Consider the following 22380-nt stretch of genomic DNA (forward strand, 5'->3'; position numbering starts at 1 on the left):
CAAAATACCTCAGGTGAAAGATGGGGTAATGGAGTTGTCATAGCCTGTATTATATGGGTATCTGCTTTTCATCTCTGCAACTATTACTTTGTGGAAGCAAACTGACAGAAGGGAATGTGTGATAAAATATTTTAATGTGAAGAACAGTAGATCCTTTCTGTGGTGTAAGACTGTGACTTGTGTCAGGCAACATTAGCACTAAGTTTGTGTCACTTTGTTCTACAGATTCCTCACTTTGAATGGAATTCTATGGTTCTGTCCACAAAACCTGAGCAGCTTGAGTATCTGAGAAAACGTCTATATGAAGCTCAGTGATACCAAAGATTTAATTACAAGTAAATTTTTTTATACACTTTGTATAACGTTAAACTTCTTGTAACCCTGGAATACCTGCTAAAATTTGTCTATGATTCAGCTGGACTAAGGCTTGCCATAGGGCATTAGGTGTCATGAGACTGGATCCTACATTTGTTAGGGGTTTTAGAAGGTTGGTCACAATATGCTACAAGATGTGATTGAGATGCATAAAAGCTCCCATTTCTGGAAGCTATTATTTAAGTATATGGATCCGTGACTGTTTTGCCATGCAACTGCATTATTACCTACTGAGATTTGACCAGATATTAAACTGTCCAAAGAAAGAGCTGGAAATACTGACTATGGAAGAGGAGGTAGCACATAGAGTGGAAACTATGCCTGTCCTCCAGCATGTGACAAAATGAGCAATAGGGATCAAACATAGTCTCTCTGTACTGTGAAACTAACAAAGTGAAATGTAGATTTACTAAGAATAGGACTGCTATTACAGCCATTCTGTTTTCGTCTTCTAGAACAGAGAGAACGTGGGTGACAATGTCAGGGGAGGGTGTGGTGAGGAACCTCCATCTGCTTGCTTTTTCTACCCTGTGATACGGCATGTACAAAAGAAGGCTTGAATCCTCTGTAATGCCTTGACATACCTGAAAGGTAAAGTAGCTTGAGAGGTCTGGCAGTCACCCATTAACACTTGTGGTCCAGTTCAACTTGGAAGGGATAACTGAGGGATGAGGAGGAAGTACTGTTTGTGTCAGACATAGGTACCCATTAGTGATCGGATAATTTGTGAAAATGTTTGTAATTATGAGTTGGACCACTCCTTTCTAATAGCAATAAAACAAAATTAATCTGTGTAAGCTGCCTGTTCTGTAAATGAGTGCACAAAAGAACAAAATAAGGCAGAAAACTGAAACCAGAAATTGAGACCAAGAAAAGTCTTCAGAGAGTCATAAATGCTGCCTTAGTTATCAGTGGTGAAATTGCTTTATTTGTGGTGTTTCAAAACCATCAGCCAGTTACATTACCAGCTTCCTATGATCGCATAGAACTAGGGTTTTGTCGGGAGCTAGAAGATACTGGAATGTAGAAGGAAAAAGTGGAATAGCCAGGAGAACGTTAATTGTAAAGTAATAAACTGTAGGGTGGTTATAATATGGCAGATCAGCCCATTTTCAGAAGCAGCCATGTTTGGCTATAGTTCCTACTACCTCACACTGATTGCAACTTATGCCCCTGTTTCACATCTACAACATGCCTACAGATCTTGCATTTTTAGAGAAGCAATAGAAATTCTTTTTACCATGTGCTTCGAAGCTTGGGAGAAGTAAGCATCTACATTTCTGAATTGACCATTGTGCACCTGGCTTTGTTTTTTTTTGGTTCAAAATCTTGATAATAAGAGAAAAGTGTATTTTTTATTGACTGAATCCAAATGAATGCAGTGATGAAAAGCCAGGAAAAATAGACAGAACTGACCAAAGCTGCAGTGTTCTCCTGAGGCAATCCTCCTATGTGGGATGACTGAGAGTACTAGTAGATGCTTGTCTGCTTATGGTGATGGTGCTTCTGATCAAACTGACAAGGGATGAAAAGGGCTCTTGTAGAACTACGAGTGCTTTGGGGAAGTGCCATTGTATAGAATGAATACACAGTGTATAGAAGGACTGTATGCACATTATATTTTGTGTAAAATGGAGAAGATAATTATAGAAGTTAAGATAGCCAAAGGTGACCTTCAAGTCAGAGGGCTGTTGTGTGACCCTGCTTCTGTACAGGTGGGCATCATCTAGCAGCCGGAGAGTGTAAAACGTGACAGTGGCTGTAGCTGAAGGGATCATGCAGGGATGGTCATGGGCTTGAGGTGGACTCTGCAGTTCAGGTACATTCAAGTTATGTATGGATAGAGTTATGGTACTCACAATGTGGAGAGGATTAAAACTGACTAAAAGTGGATTCAGAAAGTGTATCTACACAAAATGTAAGACACCATCATGTAATATTTTAACAGCATTAAAAACGAAGTTTAATCGTTACTAGTTAAAAGTTTAAACATTAAAATGCATCAGTTATTTCTTAGGTAGGTGCTTACTCATGCAGTTGTTCTAGCATTTTTCCATGAATGCTTCTTAATGGCCTCAGATCTCTGAGAAAACTTACCATTAAATATTTGCTTTGGAAATAAATACAAAAGCATAAAAAAATGGAAATCTTGTCATGAGAAACCAAAACATAATAGGCAAAGCTATTACCCATGTAAAATTCTCTTTTTTTTCCCTCACAGCTGCCTACTCTGGCTAAGGTTGGTGCTTCTGTTTTTAATATGCGCTTCAATTCCAGGCTACATTAATTATTTTTAGAAGGCTCCATTGGAAATATTTTCAAAATATGACTAAAGAATGCAGGAGTTGCATACATTGTTGAAGGGAGAAATCAGGCTGTACAAACAGCTGGTGAGAATAAAATCAGCACCTATTAGTTGTATTTAACTTAATCCATTCATTCTTGAGCACTGTTTTCAGATTAGCCACCACTATCCTGGACTGAGAGTAAGGATATCTAACTAGTTTTATTTTCCATGGAGTAGAAGTCTTCATTTATTCTAATCAACATTAATTAGAATTCTTCAGGATTTTAAAAGTTAGCAAAAATTCACTTCTTATTGATTAGCTAGTAAATACCTTAAGACTTGGATAGACAGATTAACTGTTTAACAGTTAACAGTATAACCAGTATGCTGCTACAAAACTCTGAACAATCTGGAGACGTTTTCATGCAACAAATTCAGAAGAGCCTATGAAAACTCCTGCATCATATCGAATTTTTCAGCATTTTGTTTACAGCTTCGACAGCTTGAAGAGATTTAAACGTGTAGCCAAGCAGGAAGCTCCAGTCGCATATCGGATCTCTTTCAGTATACCAATCCATTCCTTCTTTTCATCGTCATACCTGCATTTAAGAAAATAAGGTCAAAATGTAGCTTTGTTTAAGAAAAGGAGAATAATCCACAGGTTCCAAAGGCTTGTAGCAAGCTTGTGCTGAGCATTGCTACGAAAAGCTGCTTTTGTTCTCTAGAACTTAAGACATTCTTGTCCATGTGGGTTGACTTTTTCCTGAACCCTAGATCTCATTGCGGCCTGTTTCAAACTTCACTTCTATAAAAGTTTCCCCCTCCTGCAGATCCCTTCTAAATTTTTTCAAGTTTTTACATACGAAAGTGGTTTTTATGGGCATTCTTTCTATGGTTTTGCCACTTAGCACTCTTCAGTCTAGCACAGTAATGGAAGAGTCACAGTAGAGACACAATATTTCATCACTCCTACTGTGACATAAATAAATCTAGCAGACTTCTGACTTTTCTCAGAACAATTACTCATCTGGCTATTAATACATATATACAAACTTTTCTGTACATGCAGACTTTATTGCATAAAAATGTCGTAAACCAGAATGTTTTTATGGCACACTTAAAAGGCTAAACCTGCCAACAGAGACAGCCACTTACTCTTTTACCACGTGTCACAGAATTGTTTGAGTTGGAAGGGACCCTTAAAGGCCACCTAGCCCAACTCAGTGCTAGGTCAGGTTGCTGAGAGCTCCATCCAGCCTGACCTTGAAGGTCTACGAAGATGGGGCTTCCACATATCTGGGCAATCTGTTACAGTGCCTTACCACCATTATTGTAAAAAAAAAAACAACAACTTCTCATGTCCAATCTAAATGTCCCCTCCATTAGCTTGAAACCATTTCCCCTTGTCCTACCACAACAGACCCTGCTGGAGGCAAGAGTCTGTCTCCTTTTTTTTTTTTTTACAGCCCCTGCTTTAGATACTGAAAGGCTGCTTTTAGGTCTCTTCAGACTTCTCCAGGCTGAACATTAGTAGATTGAAGTAGTCATTATATCCAAATCTTGCATGCCTCACTTTCTGACAAACATTTTTATTTGTCAACAAGTCTTTGCAACTTGTGTTATGGTTCATTTCTGAAGATAAATGTACTACTACTGTTACTCCCTATTGTCTACAAACATCACTGTTCACTAGAGCTTTCTATTAGGAAGGTATGATTAAAGTTAAACTTACTTCCATATGTCAGTGACTTCACTGGGTGCAAATTCTTTAGATTCGAGCTGAATCATTGCAAAACCTCCAATAGCATACAAAGATCCACTTAAGGTGACTAAACTGATAGAACTTCGCTCCTGGGGAAATTCAGGCACAATTTCCCACCTGAAGATGGATAAAAAGAAAAACATACATGTCAAATATAAGTGAAGTTTACTAAATGGTTAGCACCAAAATACAGCTCTGGGTAATATAAATGATGTTTTTGAGGACTGACTGAATGAAACTGATTAGTAAAAGGAAAAAAATGCTGAGATCAATCATCAGTGAGTTTGTTTCTCCATCCTTGCAGGAACTTCATGCAGGAATGAAAGTCTTGGTACAATGGAATTACATCTATCTCCTTCCAGAGACCAGTTCTTACAGGTCTCCTCTTCCCACCATCACTGATATGCTTTAGGTAGTTGTTATGTCTCTTCTCCTATTGCTCATTTTTTCACCCCTGTAGTTTCCAAAATGAGTTTTCATTTCAAGCAGTAATTTGAGTAATAAGTGAATAAATTAATAGAGCTCATTAACATAATTTCAAATATTCTTCCAAGCCACACATAGGAACATACAAAACATACAGAAATTTCACTTTGAAACAATGTTAACATCAAAACTAGTGAGCTAATTTGCTTCTTACAAATGTGATTTGTCTGCAACAAAACAGTAAATGAGGACAATAGCCTGCAGATGTTTTCTGACCACAGGTTGCGCCTGTCTCAACAGTGGAAGAGTAAGAACGCACCACACATAATGATAACAAAATTACCTTTACTTTCAGTTGATTTCTATACAATAGAGTCCAAAGTTACCTTACAGAATTACTTGCATAATTCGTTTATCTATTGTCAAATGCTGTTAGTAGGTTTTTTTGGTCTTTTTAAAGTAGGTCTTGAAATTTAGTTTGTGTTGTGAGGTTGATGGATGCAATGCCACTCATCACTGTAGATATCACAACCAACTGTGTTTATTTACAATTTAAATACTTACATTAATAAGTACATTGAGGACCTCTTAAAAGTTAAGAGGTATCATAATGAAGTTTTGATAATTTTATTCTAATATCAGCTTCTGAACACCTTTGCGACCATCTCAAGATTTTAAATGATGATTTTAAATGATAAAACATTTGCTTAAAAACAGCTTGAGCATTGCACTCACTTATTTGTGGTCAGATCAAAAGCTTCAACAGATGAAGTAAGGCCTTCTTCAGTGACACCACCGGCAATGAAAATCTTGCCTTTATGGATGGCTGTTCCAAACATTGAGCGAGCCACTTTCATTGGAGCCAGGTCTCTCCAGTCTCCTTTCTTTGGATTGTATACAAATACTCTATTAGTACATTTCCTGGGGAGAAAAAGGAAAACTGTAATCATTTTTAATGAACTTTGGCTTCTTCCAAGTGAGACCTAGCTGAGGCAGCTTGTGCATGTTTCTGTGTTGTGCCCCTCTTCCTCTCCATCAGGTCCTCTCTCATATCCGACCTGGGGATAGACAGGACAGGTCTAAAAAGCACTTGTCACATCTTGTTCTACTTAAAATATTCACTTGCTTGAAGAAAATACCACCGCACACTGAGTAGCAGTAAAAGCTTTTTTTTTTTTTTTTTTGGTTTTGTTTTTGTCACACACATTTAGGTATAAAAGGCACTACAGGTGAGAAAAAAAAAAAATGAAGAGCTGATAGTGTAGTTCCTTGGTATTTAAGCATTTCTGTCTGGAAGGAAATAACACTTATAAAGAGGATCCTCAGAACCGTGATGAACATGTATGCAGTTTCCCTTGGAAGTAAGTAAAATGGCTAAAACAACTATTTGAGATTACAACTTACATGCAGTTTTACCTTATTGAGAAAAAGATAGCCTGTAGACTGTAACATGCTGCCTTCTGCAAACTGCTAGTAAATTTAATGTAGAGATGTAAAAGAGAACAGCCTAATGTCTGAGTGAGGACATAAAATTATAAACGACCCATCAAATAATGTTCCAAATAATCATGAAAAGACTTAGAGACTTACTTATCATCAGTTTTTCCACCAAGAGAATATATCAATCCATTGTTTGAGATGGTAGCATGGCCGTATACTTTGATGGGTAGTTTTTTGATCTCACCCCATTTCATTGCCCTGGAACAAAGAATACTGCTGTTAGGCTCCTTCAGCTAACAATGGGCTGTATATATGTCCTCATTGGGCAGAATTAAATTTTAAACATACACAGGGTCATAGCACAATACTGAATCTAGAGACTCCTCATTGCGAAGGTCCTTGCCTGCAATTACATAGATCTTGTCGTCTGACTCTCCCAGCCCGAAGAGACACCTGGCTGACGGCAGTGGAGGAAGGGCAACCCACTCACCAGCAATGCTATCCAGCTGAAAAAGTACAACAGAAGTGTTATCAGAGGCAAGTAGTAAAAATTCACATGACAAAACTGTTCTACAAATCTCACTCAGTATCTCAACAGCTCAGCTGCTCACCTAAACAAGCTATCCCTCCCTTGGTGGAGCTATCGAATGTTAATTTTTACCCACCCATGCATCATGACGCTAGCTCCCAGCAAATGCTACACAGCTCTCTTTGCACCTGCTCACTCTCATTCCTCACAGAGTTTCTTTGCTTTTTTAAGTTCTTCTTTGTTTAAAAGTTCTGCACTCTGTGTTGGAAAGAATGTTTAATTCTTCCTGTCTGAAGCAAACACTTCAGCCATTCCACAACTCCACATTGAGCAGGTTGTGCTAATTGCTACAGTGAGAGATGCCAGACATTATTAACAATCTCAAAGCGTTATTTAGCAAGTGGCACAGATGTTTCTTGTGCAATCCCTAGAGCAAAAGAGGTGATGTTTCATCACAAATAGCTGCAAAAGTTCCTGAGACATCTTGATAAGGACTTCACTCCTAAGCAAAAAGAGAGGCAGTACAGCTCCATTGGCAATACCATCGATGTCATCCCTACTGAAATACTCCTAAGATGTATTGAGGTGAAAACACCAAAAGACAAGCAGCAGGAGGGCAAAAGAAAAAAAAAAAAAAAACAACAGCAGAACATTATTTTCATAGAACTAGAGTACTTTTTTTTTTTTTTTAATATCTAATAACATTCAACCTGAATGCTCCTAGCATATGGTATTTTTTCTCTTCTACGGCATATAGATTTGGTTGATAACGTACAGGCAGGAAAGGTAAAATCTGAGTTGGCTTGAGTGTAAGTGCATTTGATGTAAAATGAGAAAAAGTTCAGTCAAAGCAATCAGATCTGGGTTTAGCTCAGTGACATTTTTTTTTCTAGAAGCGTGTTCCATAGTCAAGATAAAATGCATCTCCCAGATTAGATGGGCCACTCCTACTGAACTAGTTCTACAGCAATGGTGAAGGGTAGTGCAAGGCTGTGGGTTGCCCCAGGAGCTAGATTTGGGTAGAGGTCAAAACATGCAGATCGCAGGTGACAGCCTAATTCCTGTATCAGTCTTGAAGATGACATCTGCGCAGTTGATAGAGCAATAAATAATTAGTCCTGCGTTTTTGAGCCTGTGGCAGCCTGGTTTTGTCCTAGGTTACCAGCTACCAAACCATTTGGTAACAGGTTGTAATAACAGAGTAACAGGTGCATTACTAGCAGAGAAAGGACCATTAGGAAGTGAATGTGGTATGGCACCGTATTAACATTTTTCAGAGCAGCCAGGTGAGTAACGCAGAAAAGTATTTTAACTATATGCATTAATGGCAATAAGGAACTATAAGATGGACAAGTGAGGAAGCAGGATTTCAGGCTATTAATTTAGACATATAAAGTAGCATTCTCAACGTTTAATCAATTTTTAGTATCCCTCTTGAAGTTTAGTTTTTCAGAGACCCCTATCTAGTAGCGTCATTATTCAGCTCTGGATTATGTACAGAAATACATCAATTTGGTATACCTATTGAAAGAATATAGCTGCAACAAGTTCTGCACTTCACTGATTAGCATTTTTCACCCATAAAGGGACATGAAACAGTGCTAATCCCCCTCTAGCAAAATGACTTTCCTCTCATAGCTTTAAGAAATTTTTGGAACCAGCTCTTTCATGGTCTGCGAAATCAGTGAACCATAATGCTATAAACACTCAGTATTTTCATTTTTAGATATGTGAAGGTTTTAGAATCCTATCACTGACTGTCACTCTGTTTTGCTTCATATTGTCAGAGGACCTACTTTCACACTTTCAGGTCAACGTGCCTAAAAACAGACCATGGCCAGTAGCACACTGTATAATTCACCCTAAGATCATTTAAATTTTAAAAAAATAGCATGTAGACAGATAACTAAATATACAACAGAATTCGTTTCTAATGTAAGCATGCCAAATTGTTATTTTGCTGCTTTTCTGAAATATGTCATGGAAGTTAGTTTGTATTAATTGGCTTTTTAAAGATTTATACACATTAAAATTTTGCACTCAGTTGAAACATGGTAGTTAGTATACTGACATTGACAGCTTGCCAGGAGAACAACCTTCTACCAATAAATTATGTTTTAGAATGCCCTTAGGTTTTCAGATGTAAATATGACAAAAGGACTTGTGAAATTTCAGTGAAAAACTGACATTTAAAATACAGATATTATTCTGTCCTAAAGATATTTCACACACAAGACAAACATTATATCTATATACAAGTCAGTCTTTCCTGAGATATCACCATGGGTTTGATCTTGAAAGAGAAGATACAAGACCCTTGGTTTAATTTATATCTGTGAGACAAGAAGAGCTTTCTATTGGAACTACTCTCCACTGACCATACAGAGTCTTGACAATTCACTTGCACAGATTCTAAGTACCTTAATAATAACTCTTATAAGCACTTACCACACCAATAATTATAAAGCTTATACCTGGAAGAAGTACGATTGGAAAGGCTGATCTTTGTTCTCCTCTTCCACATACAGTCCTCCAACAATGTAGACCTGATTTTGTTTGGTGACTATACTGGAATGGTTTCTGGGAATCTGTTCTGCCAGGGCTGCCAGATAGCATTCATTTTCGAGAGGATCATAAGCTACCGCAGCAGTGTCATTAACCAGGAGAATTAGGTCTTTGACAAACATGCCGTGCCTGGGAAGGTCATTTAAGTAGCCTGGCAGCAAATCTTCATCTCCTACATCACCATTTACTTCCCCTTTGTTTGACTTTTCTTTATTTGTGCTAGAGTCAGGCAGTTTTCCAGCAAAAGCATCCTTAATAATCTTTACTTTTTTCTGAATATCTGAGTTGCTTTTAATTATATCATCCTTCTCAACATGTTCTTTGAAATATTTTTCTGGCATAAGACGAAAACGTATGCAGTCAAAAACTTCTCCTAGGCTCTTTACTCTGTTCTCCTTGTCTGACCGAACCCATCTCATTACTGCTTCAAATACCAGTTCTTCCTTCTCTACGTTTAAGCTGTCAGGTGAAATAACTGAGATAAGTTCATTTGGTGCAAGCTGCAGGAAGTCCTCTTCTTTGCAGATCTGCACAAAATGATCTGAGACAAAATCACGGGCAGAAAATGCAAGTCTTGGGCAATCAAGCAGAACACCTAATCGAAGGATAGCCAGACAGTTACCGACAGCAAGCCTCTTCTGAAGATAGGAGACACACACGGTGAATACAGAAGGGATCTGGAAGCGACTGGCCAAAGCAAAAATATCTTGCACGTTAGAATCATTAAGATCAATAGTTGCTGAATAAAGGTATTTGACAATCATATCCAGGATGTTGGGATCAACGTTATCTAGAACTACCTCCTTCTTTTTCTCTTCATTTTGCTCAGATAAGAAATACTCACGAAAATAAGGGCTACATGCTGACAGAATCAATCTGTGGCAAGGCAGACTTCTGTCACCAGCTTTTAGGGAGCAATCTACAAATTTTTTCTCTTCCAGGAGTTCTTTGAGGCCATCCTGAAGAAGGGTGGATTGGTAGAGTCTGAGTTCTTCAGTGAGTTCCCTTTGGGAATCCATTTTGCAAATACGTGGGGAAGGGAGGGAGCAGAAAGCTTTAGCTGTTGTCTGCCCAAATGTCTGTCTGTAAAAAAGACAGACCAATGTGCTTTGCCCTGCCTGAAGCCTCTGCAACTTAATCTCACTAGCTAAATATAGGTACCTAGTCTTACAGGTTGGAATTTAGGATGCATGGTTTGGAAAAAAATAAAGAGTTGTTCTCACAGCTGTCAAAGACTGAAAGAAGCAACTGTTGCTTTTAGTCACTATGGTCAGGTTTTGCCATCACTCTCCACATTTAATCAGTGAGATTACTTGCAATGTAAGAAATTACTTGACATGAGGAAGGACGGCAGAATCTGACCCTCAGTAAGACAGCTATGAGCAAGATCATAAACATACACTTTATCAGTATTCTCAAATACAAGTATTGCTAATCAACTTGTCAGCTGCAATTACTGTTTACTTTGTCAGAAAGTTGCTTAATACCTTGCCTTGCTACAGACTATAAATGAAGTTTTAGTCACAGAGATATTAAAAAGACCTTGACTTTACTATATAAATTATCTCTATTCTAAAATAATTTTTATTACATACATCAGCATTTTTTAAGATACAGATTTAAAAAAATGAATTTTGAGCCGCTTCTTATCACTGATTTGGTTGTATTTATTTAGAAATAAACAATTCTTAAAGTATAAGTTATTCAGGTAAAGCACTGTTTTTAACAATAATTTAAAATTAGGTCTACCTCCCACTTCCAAACAATCATTCCGCATTTCAGATCATCTATAAACATCACCAATTCCCTCACATCTGATTATTTTAAAAACCGTATTAGCTGCTGTAAAACTAAACTGAAGACAGAACCTAATAAGTAGAACAGACAAGAGAAAAAAAACAAATGTAATATAGCACATGTACATTATTTAACAGATCTTAACAAAAACAATTTTTTAAATCTCAATTTTAGGTAAAAGATCCAAATTAATCAAGTAGTTTAAGAACCATGAATTTGGAAAATTTACGCATATGGTGAAAATTCAAAGTTTAGACTGGGAGCATATATGGTGGTAATACAAAGGAAATCTGAAGCTATTTAACGCACCTTGATGAAAGACTGTACTTTGCTCAGAGTATGCTTTTTACTCATATATTACATACTTTTCTTTGAATGACAAAAAGACAACTATTTGAATGCAAGATATACACAGTTATAACATCACTCAAGTTTATTGAAATCATGGTTTATTTTCAACCATAGGTAGTGTTTCATTGAAATATATACCTTGAAAGATTTACTACAATCAGCACAATTATATTTTATGCCTTACTATAACAGTCAGCTGCTGAACAACAGCTGAATGGACAGCTCATTTGACTTTTTCCACTTATAGAAAATACTACAGAGGTCTTATCTCTCTAGAAAACGTAACAGCTGCATCTTCCCTTCAACAATAAATGACTCATTTCTAACACATAACGCCATAAAGGTCTAATGACTCAGACACAGAATCTATTTATGTGTGTGCTTTATCATCCCTTAAAAAAAAAAAAAAAAGGCTCTGACAAAAAAAAAAAAAAAAAAAAAAAAAAAAAAAAAAAGAGAAGATAGCCAGATTACAATAAAGTACCTGGAATGATAAGTGAAAAACTCTTCATAAATGATGAGACGTGAAAACTTGTATTTGAAACGGCATTGCTTTTTGTCAAAAAGCTGTCAGTAACATAACACTGGCTCAATGACACAACCAACACAAATACAAAGGGTTGTACATTTTGTACATCCATGCTGCGCAGAATGAAACAAATTATGGAAATTTGAATCGATTATATTGGAAAAGTACTTCACTGTTCAGAAATGTGTGAATACTTTGAACATAAAACTGTATGCTATATACTGCATTATCAAAATGGTAGAGGTTTCCTTTTTTTGACATATTTCTAGGTAAAACAACATGGTGTGGCTGTTCCTGGCAGCAGGTCACAGGGCAGTGTGTAACCATGTGGGGCACAAAATTGCAAAAATGCAGCTAACTGACAGAAAGTGGTGGCTGAAACAGGAGGATGGACCCTGTGCTTTTACAGGAAGAGGCTTCACTGCTCTAATTTAATTAAAAGAAAAAAAAAAAATCATAAAACCATGACACATGCTAAGAACACTGGGGGTATTGGTGTGCCAGCAGCAGCCAGGCAATCACAAAGCAGAACTAAAACATGTACTGCACAGCATTTTAGCATAGTAGTGGTTGTGAGCCATAAAATGGTAGCTGAAATAAAATGGCAGCTATCGTTCCTGTAGTAACTTTTATACCTTCATACGTTTTGAATAATCTTTCTCTTATGACATACCCTTAGTTCATATTATATAACATTTGCCTAGTTTTTTGTGTTTTTTTGTGGGCTTTTTTTTTTTTTTTTTAATTGGCATGATCTTTTGCTGCCACTCTTGTTCAATAATACACAGATCTCACTGAATCAGTAAAGAGTCTTTCATTGGATGGGAAACAAGATGTAACCATCTAAATTAGGTCATTACTTCCCAGAGTCCCTGGAGCGTGAATCCATCCTTTAGCTTCTCTACTGCAAGTCCTAGTTCTTCTGAAAACACAGGCTCCCGATCATGTTGCTTTTGAATGTGCAAGACGTTAAAATTAAAAGACGAAAAATAAAAGAGTATACTTTAATTATCCAATTTATAACAACACAAATCTAACAGTATGGAGAAAAAGATGTTCTTACCTTGTTTTCATCAGCAAAGTAAGCCTGTAAAAGAAAGAAACAACTCACAACCTTGAGAAATCACAATTTAAATACAAGTTTGCTAGTAATTCTTTGGGTGAAAATTGGTAAGTTTTCTTGAAGAAAACACATTATATATTTTTTATTTTTATTTTATAAACAAGATCAAAGTAATTCCTATGTTGAAATCAATTACAAAAGAGTTCCAACAGAAATTAGAGACCGTTTTCATTAAATAACATCAATCTCTGAATTTTCTGACATAATAAACAAAGATTTTATAATCACAAAGTTTTCACATTGCATTTGTTATGCTAACAAATACTTTGTAGGGAATAAAAAAATAATTTTAGTCAGCAAGCAAGCTAACAGCATTTTAATATTTTCTGCTTCATATGCATCAGCATTATTAAATTTTTTAAAAAATGAGACACAATATGTAAATAGTATTAAAATGCAATCAACATCACACTCAATATAAGAAATGAACACAGAGTAACCGCATAGTTAATCAGTTTTCTACTTTTTCACTTAGGCCTGTGAAAATTATACTGTCTTTCCAGTTCTGTGTGGAGAAATTAAAATTCAAACTCTGAAAGTATCTGCAGCTTTGTGTTTGGACCAGCAGGCTATAGATGTTTGTATTTGTGAAGAAGAACCTGATCTTTAATTCAGGTGACAAAGCCATCAAGAAAACAAGCAAAATCTTCTTTTACGGAAAAGGTCTTCAACCACACTGAAGACATGGTTAAGTTTAGCATGTGAACACCTTCTACCTGTGAAATCAGATGAATCAGGTCTTTCTGGGTTGCAAGAAAATTTGGAAATTCCCAGAAGGAAGATCCTGGACAGCCTAATACATGTAATTTTATTTTTATTGCATTCATTTCTGAAATAAAGGGAGAGGGATACTAATACCATTTTCTAAGGTGGTAAAAACAGGTGTGCAACAGTTGGCAGGATTGGCTCAAAATTATTGTTGCTTTTCTAAAAATCTTTTAAATTTGAATCTCAGGTGAATGTACAGATGCCAACTCTTATTAAATCGATTCCAAAAGAAGAAAGACTTTTTTTTAATATGATGTATTTGATTGTACTGTGTGGCTAATCATCATCTTAGTATGTGGAGAAACTACATACAACTACTACTATCTACTCCTCTTTATTTTGAGAATAGTTTGTGCTAAGATTAAAAAAAACACACCCAAAGTAAATGCACACAGCAATCAGGATTTTGATTAAAAAGTATGGAGGTGTGCTTAAGTACAGAAAGTTTAGTTGCAGCTAATTAAAACTGCATGCCACTTATATTTGAATACAAGCTTCTTCCCCCCCTCTTCTGTGGAGAAGCTTACCACAAAAGCATCTGTCTGTTCACCAGGTTCTATTTCCACATCATCTTGAACCTGCTCCACTGTTAGGTCTTCAAGAGATTGAGGCTAAAAATTAAAACACTGAATAAATTCATATCTCCAATACACATTTAATGTATTTTTGTTAGTGCTTGCTAATACAGTATTGCATCTAATTTAGAACAGATGAATAGACTACCTTTTCTTCCATTTCATAATCCACTCCAAATATAGGGTTAGCTGAATAAACTTTGTGAAGTGAATTAATTTCTTTCACTGCCTCCTGTAGTTTCTCCACAGGGTCTATTTTAAAGCCAAGTACATATCCTCCACTCTGTGTAACAGAGAAAAAAAGACATTTATTATTGCGTATTATTTAAACAACTGCCTCTCATTCCTCTTCCAATGAGGATTTGTAGTTTAATGATAGCAAATTTAATTTTGATGATAAAAACATTACTTGTATTTTAGTATCTTAGTCTGCCACTTAAACCAGGAGTGAAACAAAAAATGATTATGTTTCTTTATGGGATAACTAAGCTTTAAACTGTTAGCCCATTAGATAAATGGAAAACAAATATCTTAGTAGGTCTCAAAGAATCTGTCAGAAGACACAGTCTCTCTAACAGCTAAATACTTTAAAGTGGTCAGGCTGGTTTATTGTTGCTCTGCTTAGAGACACTGTAACTCACAACAGCCATGTTTACCTGAACATACTGATATTTTAAGAAGTGTGAAGATGAATTTTTTAAAGCTGTCTTTTAATGGCCACACAGAAGGAAATCTGCAAGCGGCTTAAAAGCAGTACTGTAGCATTTCATGTGCACAGCTATCTAATTCTGAAAACTGCTATTTAAAGGCTACTAAAGCTTCTTACCTGCTGAGAACTCTCTATCACAAGAGCCAAGCCAAACTTTGAGTCTCTTACTTTTATTGAACGCTAGTGGTAAAGAGGTAAAAACAAAACAAATAAACAAAAAAAAAACATTATAAACTGTTTTGGAAATACCTGATATCATATTTTTTTTTAAATATTATTATTTTATTGTTGTTTTTTTTTTTAACACTGTAGTAATTACTACTATACCTCTTGGAAGCTTGGCTACTGGCATTCTCTCTATTTCAATTCTAAAACAGTAAAGCCTCAGGAAAAATGTTTTATCAAAATATTAATAGTTCATTCCCAAACATTAGATTTTCAGCTGACACGGAGCACAAGAGTAAATAGTTTGGAAATTAAAAATACAAGCCATTCCTCAGCATCTCAAATTGCTAATGGAAACTTCCAATTCATCTGGACAGAAAAGAAATCCATGCTGTAGTTAGTGCTGGTAAGACCAAATTTCTCCCTGACATGGGGACATGAAATACTAAGTCAATGTGAGATGGGAGCATTAACTGAATACCAGAACTTATCCCATTTCATTTTGAAAATGGCTGCTTTAAGATACTTACAATTTGTAGATATGGTATGCTGACATTAAAGCTGTCATTCATATTTGCATGCCAAACTATTCTCACATTAGTAATAAAGAATGTTCCCAAATTTCCCTATTAAAGAAAAGGTATGTTAGAGCTGCTTTGAAATACTGAGCCTTTCCCCCCTTTGATATGATGATTACTGATACCTGTTTATCACTAGTAAGGTATAGCTTTCCAATTAATTCAATAAAGGCCTGATCCTTTCCCACAGAAACCAGTGGAAATGCTATTAATGTCTGCTAGGAAGCAAGATCCAATCTTTAAAGCATACAACACCCAAGTTGAAAATCACTTGGGAGTTCCTATTGCTGCAGCAAAGCAGTATCAAATCACAGCACGGCAGACCTAGTGAGAGTGCATGGAGTGTCTGAGAGTGTGCTTAACTGTACAGATCTGGAATTGGCATACAGAGTAAGTATAATGGCATGTGGGTTAAACTTAGGCAATTGTGTAGATGTGTGCCAAGGGAACGAAGGGGAAAGAACTTTTTAGCTTGTCAGGATAGTCTGTTTCCATTCTGGACTAAAGCTATACAGACAAAAATAACAGCTCCCATTTTTTTTCACAGCTCTGGATAATACCTGTAACTAGTTCCATGTGTAATAATGGAAATAGTTTCAATTTTCTCCTTGAAGTCTTTATCACTGCACATTTTAAGACCTAGATCCCCATTCCAATATTTTCAATTTCCAGTAATCGAAAGACAATATAGTCTTACAAAGTAGTCAAGGCTGCAAGTAGACATACAAACATGCAGCAGAGCACTTTGGAAACAGCAAGATTGTCTTTCAGGATGATACAGAGCTTCACACTCATAAATATCTTTTATTAACAGAAGCTGCATATCTAGTTCCTTGCACATTAGCTGAGTCACGTAGACTTTGTCTGCCAAGAAAAGAACTTCACTGTGCTGAATGGTAAATATATGAAGTCAGCTTTTCTGCATGCAATAGCTAACGAGCTGAAGAGGATTGCTTCTGAGGTTACAAAACTATAGTAGTACAGTTGCTAGATGAAAGCTGAAACATTTTAACTTCATTGCAGTCAACGCAGTCTCACTTTTCACTTTACCTGGTCACTTGATAAATTCCACACTCCATTGATTTTATCATATATTTGTTCTTGTGGCAACAACCTCAGTTGCTTGTTCTGAATCAAAGCACTTCTCAGCTTCAGATCACGATACATTTTCGAAGTTTCATAAGCTCTGAAAAGGTAAAAAACACAATGTTACAATTTCAGTATTTTTTTATTACCTTTCAGTGCATGTTTTAGCAACAATGTGAAATGTTACATTTTCAACTTTCCTGATTGCACAGAAACAAGAGTACTATTAAATCTTCATCAGTGTAAACCGTTGTGTTTCAGTTCTCCTTAATCAAATTAAACTTAGAAGAGTTTTTTTTTTTTGTTACTGTTTTGGTTTCTTCTGTCATCTGTTTAAACTCCTATATTGTTCATGTTGTTTCTTTTCCTTAAGATTGTCATGTCCCAACCTGTACTGCAAAGCATAAATTGCTCCCATGTTATATAGAGTATGGACATAAAAAACAGCTTATTTTTCATTGCTAGTTTAGTCAAAAACATCTAATTATATGTACTCAAACACCAACACCTAATAATATGTACTATTATCTGTACTCCATAGCTCTTAAATAGAAAGCAACAGTAGTGTACTATGCAGACATTCATTCAGGTGGCTTACCTTTAGGTAGGAAAGAAACATCCATCTCAAATCAGAGTTTTAGTCAGACTTAAATTATCTTTAGAACTCCCACTTCCACTACATGATCAACAATCACAGACATGGATTATAGACATAAATGATGAATCAAAATGCATGCTTAAATTAGTTTTTTTGTAATTTAATTTATTCAGCTTATATTCAAAGGGTGAATGCTTTAATCCATGACCCTATTGACATACATTAATTCTCTTTACGTACAGTTATCTAGTAGAATTTGTGAGCATTCTCTCTCCTCTTTCTAAAGATTGCGTTGTCCTCTTTTGGAAAGTTTGTCAATGTTAAATATGGATAGTCCACCAGTAGTAGTAATCCCATGTATTTAATCCACTGAATTTCATAAATGAACAAACACTATTTTAAGTATGATACCTGTGCACAGCAATAACTGAAGTGAAGAGTCTGGGACTCCCAGGAACAACATTGGTAAATATGAACTCAAATCGTGTATTATTACATTTAGTCAATATATACAGAGCTTCTGTCTGTCCCCGTAATTTCTGTAAGGAAAATTTGAAATTTAATATTTTGACAGCATTGTAGCTCACACATCCAGCGGTTTTTAATCCTGATTCTACCACTGATCTACTGTTGTCTAGCGATTTACTGTTGTCTTTCATTTCTTTCTTTTTCCACCGCCACTGGGAGCTACCATTTCCATCAGCAGAACTAATGAAGCCTGGCTGCCATACATTTGTAGTATTTGCTTCTTATCATCCAGTCACCATCCTTTTTGCTCCAAAATGCCCTGGCTCTGCATCCTGTCTGTTACCTACCTCAGTAGCTGTGCCAGGGGAATAGGAGAGTTGTGCCAGCCAAGGGTGATGAGTGTGCTGAGCAGCCATGCCGTACATAGACCAGTTGGTGAGTTGGCATCTACCATGTGGCTGCCTGAGGAACCTACAAAATCTCCATGCTACTTCTTTGCTACTTGCCAAACAAATGGCTTCACAGTTGCATGCAATCAGGCTATGCATTTGAGAGCTTTCTTGGACGAAGTTACTGTTTCTACATTTTTGTTAGCAGTAGACACAACAACAGGCATTTCACTTATCAAGAACAGAGAAAAATCACAAGACAGTGTGATTACATGAGTTTTACTACCTTAGGGAACTAAGTATACAAATATGTAAGACTCTCCCAAACTAAATTCCTTTATTGCTTTTTCTGCAAATAAACATGCTGAAATAAATAAAAATAACAAATAACACCTTTTTTCAGTACTTTAAAAAGTATTTTTTGAAACTTACTGAGTTGGCAGTTCTTGTAGTTATATTTATAATGCAGTTGTAACCAACAGCTAAATGGGAAGAAAAAAAAATAACTGTTTTGAGAAAAACTGTACTCAAATTTATGAAGCACAATACTGAATTTTGTAGCTTCGGGTGCTGTTCTCAAGAATTCCATACTGTGGTTAACCATCTGGGCTCTCATCATAAAATCAAAGACCTCAGGAGGTCATCTGCTGCAATGCTCTTCTCAAAGCAGAACTAATTCCATCTGGATGCTCAAGGTAGCGTTCAGCTCAGTTTCGAGTATTTCCAAAGAAGTAAGGAGGTATTTCCAAATCTGAATATTTCCAGAGTCACTCTGGAAGCTTGTACCACTGTCAGTCTGCCATTGTGGTGAACATTTTTTCCTAATATCTAATCAGTTTCTCTTGTTTCAACTGTTCAGCTGCCTCTCATCCTATCAGTAATACGCTACAAGGCAGCCCATTTCATCATGAAGTCACACTTAGATTTTACCCTTAAAAATAAACATTTCTACAGCAATATAATACTTTGTGGGGAAAAAAAAAGAATTAAGGAGGGTCAAAGAAAAAACAGCAGCAAAATAGAAAGGATAAGAGGAGAAGAAATGAGAAGAGGGAAAACAAGGTATAAATTTCATTTTGCATCTTCTACAGCAATGTTCTGATACAAAATAGAAACAGAGAACTCATCCTTGACATTCTACATAAAATTGAAGCTATTAAGTGGTGCTGGGCTAAATCTACTGATACCAATTATTACAATTTACCACAAATCAGCCAGATTCTGAAAAAAGAGAGAGAAATGGGATTTGCTTCTGCAAGATTTTGCATCTCCAAAAGCTCAGTTCTGGCAGCATGTTTGTGTTGTGCACTTACACATGTGCACATGTATGAGAGAGCACATACAGAAGAACAAGCAGTCAGAGACCATAGTTTGCACTGCTTAGGAGCAGAACAGATTTAATTACTGACTGACTTTCAGGAACTGAGCCCTGGAAATGATCTGGGTACTGAGTAAGTGCATCTTGGCCCTACTTCAGCAAACTAAATTCCAGTAAACTAGCTGGCTACTCACACAGTTAAAATTAGAAGCTTATTCAGATCTCACAATAGTAAATTTGAAAAGGTAGGTACTTCTGGGGAATAAAAACCGTATGTGAATTAAACAGGCAACAACACAAGGTTTAAGTAATGCAAAATATGAAGAAACTCAAACTTATGTTTCTTTCTAGAAAAAAATAAAACAAGAAAGTTCCAGACAGGTTAAGCAAAAGGGACGTCTAAAATACTCTTCAATTTCTGTCCTGATAAATTGCCATTGAATATTAACATTTTGCTAGGAATTAAAATAACAGTTTCCATATTACAGACAGATTCATCAGTAACAGTTTATTTCAGACTGTATAAAAACAGCAGGCCAAGATTTTACTATTCTGGAGTGCAATCTATGGTATTGTGAACATATAGCATGCCGTCACAAAGGAAACAGCATATTTTCAATTGTTTAATAGAAGATAATACTTACAGAGATTAACTCTGGGCAGAGACAATGAGCGCCAAATAATCCTCAAATTTGTCACAAGCAGTCTACCTGGAAATAAAGGGTGTAAATAGTTTTAATCTGAATAGCTACCATTAAAGTAAACATTCAATTCTGCGGTAAATATTTACCTCTAGTTTTGCAACACCATAATATTCCTTCCTCTTGCCAGGAAGAAGAAAAAGAGGATATCCCTGCAGGACAATCTCTATTCGTCTTCCATTGCCCTATTTTTTTTTAATACCAGGAGAACAAATCCAGCAAGAAGGAACAAATGAAAGAACCTCTATGTATACCAGCACTCCTCAAAACCAAAGACCAAACAGTAATTGATTCCATATCCACCTGACTGTAAAAAAGCAGAGACACAATTAGCACACTGCTGCTCTGAGAGGGGAGGAAGGGCAGACAGTGCATTAAGAGCCCAGCTGACTTCATGAATAACCTTGCCTCTTTATGTCACATGCAAACTTCTCCAATTCAGCAGCACATCCAGCCACAGGAAGGGTCACTGAGCATGCTGGCAGCCCTACACACTTATACCTTCCATAACTGAATGAGATACTATTTGAAAATACTCCCAGCAGAAACAGATCTGTGAAACAGAAGGGTTCATTTTCTGAAACAGATGTAGATTAACTACCAGGAAGGTTACAGTTTTCCTGAGCAAGTAGGTACCTCTATCTCCATTGTTTCCTTTGGTATCTTCAATGGACTCCAGGCAGTCTATAAGGACTTCTCCAGATCTCATTTTCATTTGCCTAAAAAAGGAAAATAAATAAATTAATTAAAAAAAAAAAAAAACCAAATTAATGAAAGATTGTATTTATTCTCCCAGGAAGGGCTATTTACATTTCCTCACTCACTTCCCTTTTTCCCTTTGCTTGGTGCATCACCTTACAGCAAATGCACATCTGCACGCACACACAAATCAACCACACATACCTGAAGTCGTCACTGCCACATAGAACACATGAAAAATACCGATATCTTTATTCTTAAATTGTAACAGTAAATAGCCGTGTAGGAAGTGTGATAAGCAAACTGCACCCGAACACTGGGAGAAGGCACGTGAGGGCAGGGTAGAAAAGCAAAGAGCTCTTGTGGATCTCAACGTCTCCTGCCGTAATTTTGGGCCCACTACACAGACATTACAAAAACAAAAGCATTCCCGTGACGTGAATTCCCCTTTTACTTTGACTTCCCGACGCCAGACAACAACACCCCTCCAACTTATAGCTTATAGCTACGTTCGGGTGTTTGTTTTTAACAGACAATAGCGCCACCTCGCGGCACCTCAGCCGCACAGCACAGCCCACCCCGCCTCCTCTTTCCGCCCCTCCGCGTCACGTGACGGAGCAGCCATCACACCGAGGACGTCCCAGCACGCACTGCGCCGCTCAGAGCGGCCTCTACCCAGTTTATCGACAGGCAGCGATAACTCCGGCCGTCTGGTCGAGTCCCCACAGTCCCGCTGTAAGGGCGGGGCAGGCAAGCAGGCACTCACTGCGGGGAGATGTCGAACCGGACATCTCTGTCCTCCCACAGCACGTCAAGCACGGCGCTCATGGCTGTCCGCTGCTTCCCTTCCCTCCGGCGACACCTCGCGCCGCTGTGGCAACGGGGGCGCTGCCGCGCGCTCCCGCAGCGCTCGGGATTGGCTACCGACCTGGAGGGGGCGGTGCCCGTTCTCCCGTCCCGCCCCGAACCCCGTGGGGCGGCGGCCGGAGGTGCGCGGGGGCGTTTTGGCGGGAACGGCGTGTGTGGGCGTTGTGTGAAGGACGGCCGGGCGCCTCGGGTCACTGGGTGCGGCTTTTCCTCGTGCCTTAGATGTGTCGGTACAAGGTAACGGTCACGCTGTGGATGAACATTAGATCAAACAA

The 22380-nt window shown here is 37.3% G+C and overlaps 3 protein-coding genes across 17 annotated transcripts in view; 1 reads left to right on the forward strand and 2 right to left on the reverse strand.

Moving 5' to 3' along the window:
- FASTKD1 (FAST kinase domains 1) overlaps positions 1-17361 on the forward strand; it is a 34043-nt gene extending 16682 nt beyond the window's left edge. For 6 of the 10 annotated variants that reach the window (XR_014884565.1, XR_014884568.1, XR_014884571.1 and 3 more), the window contains 2 exons: positions 226-4836; positions 6062-11992. Coding sequence is in view for 2 of the 10 variants with exons in the window: in XM_085228888.1 (XP_085085014.1) it covers positions 226-315 (90 nt within the window). In the remaining 8 variants the exon portion in view is untranslated. Of the gene's footprint in view, positions 1-225; positions 4837-6061; positions 11993-13659 lie in introns of those variants that run through there. The other 4 variants (XR_014884570.1, XR_014884569.1, XM_085228888.1 and 1 more) reach the window with 4 other exon arrangements.
- Positions 2310-10403, reverse strand: KLHL41 (kelch like family member 41). The gene is made up of 6 exons (XM_031554298.2): positions 9294-10403; positions 6639-6796; positions 6441-6548; positions 5586-5771; positions 4395-4541; positions 2310-3261 (listed from the first exon to the last, which is right to left on the reverse strand). Exons 1-6 carry the CDS (start codon positions 10401-10403, stop codon positions 3150-3152), a joined length of 1821 nt encoding a protein of 606 aa, XP_031410158.2. The 3' UTR covers positions 2310-3149.
- BBS5 (Bardet-Biedl syndrome 5) lies at positions 11028-22160 on the reverse strand. Of its 6 annotated transcripts, none has more exons than XM_010713710.4 (13): positions 22005-22160; positions 21176-21258; positions 20629-20724; positions 20483-20548; positions 18953-19002; positions 18075-18202; positions 17030-17165; positions 15932-16027; positions 15354-15416; positions 14676-14810; positions 14480-14563; positions 13125-13148; positions 11028-13011 (listed from the first exon to the last, which is right to left on the reverse strand). In XM_010713710.4, the coding sequence occupies exons 1-13, from the start codon at positions 22064-22066 to the stop codon at positions 12910-12912; spliced, it is 1125 nt and encodes a 374-aa protein (XP_010712012.1). In that variant the 5' UTR covers positions 22067-22160; the 3' UTR covers positions 11028-12909. The 6 variants fall into 6 exon arrangements, with proteins under 6 accessions (XP_010712012.1, XP_019472720.1, XP_003207626.1 ...); XM_019617175.3 differs by lacking the exon at positions 22005-22160 and adding an exon at positions 21443-21710; XM_003207578.5 differs by lacking the exon at positions 20629-20724.
- Positions 22161-22380: the final 220 nt, after the last annotated feature.

The sequence above is a fragment of the Meleagris gallopavo genome, chromosome 7 (genome assembly GCF_905368555.1).
Source record: "Meleagris gallopavo chromosome 7, MGAL_WU_HG_1.1, whole genome shotgun sequence".
NCBI classification, from domain to species: Eukaryota; Metazoa; Chordata; class Aves; order Galliformes; family Phasianidae; genus Meleagris; species Meleagris gallopavo.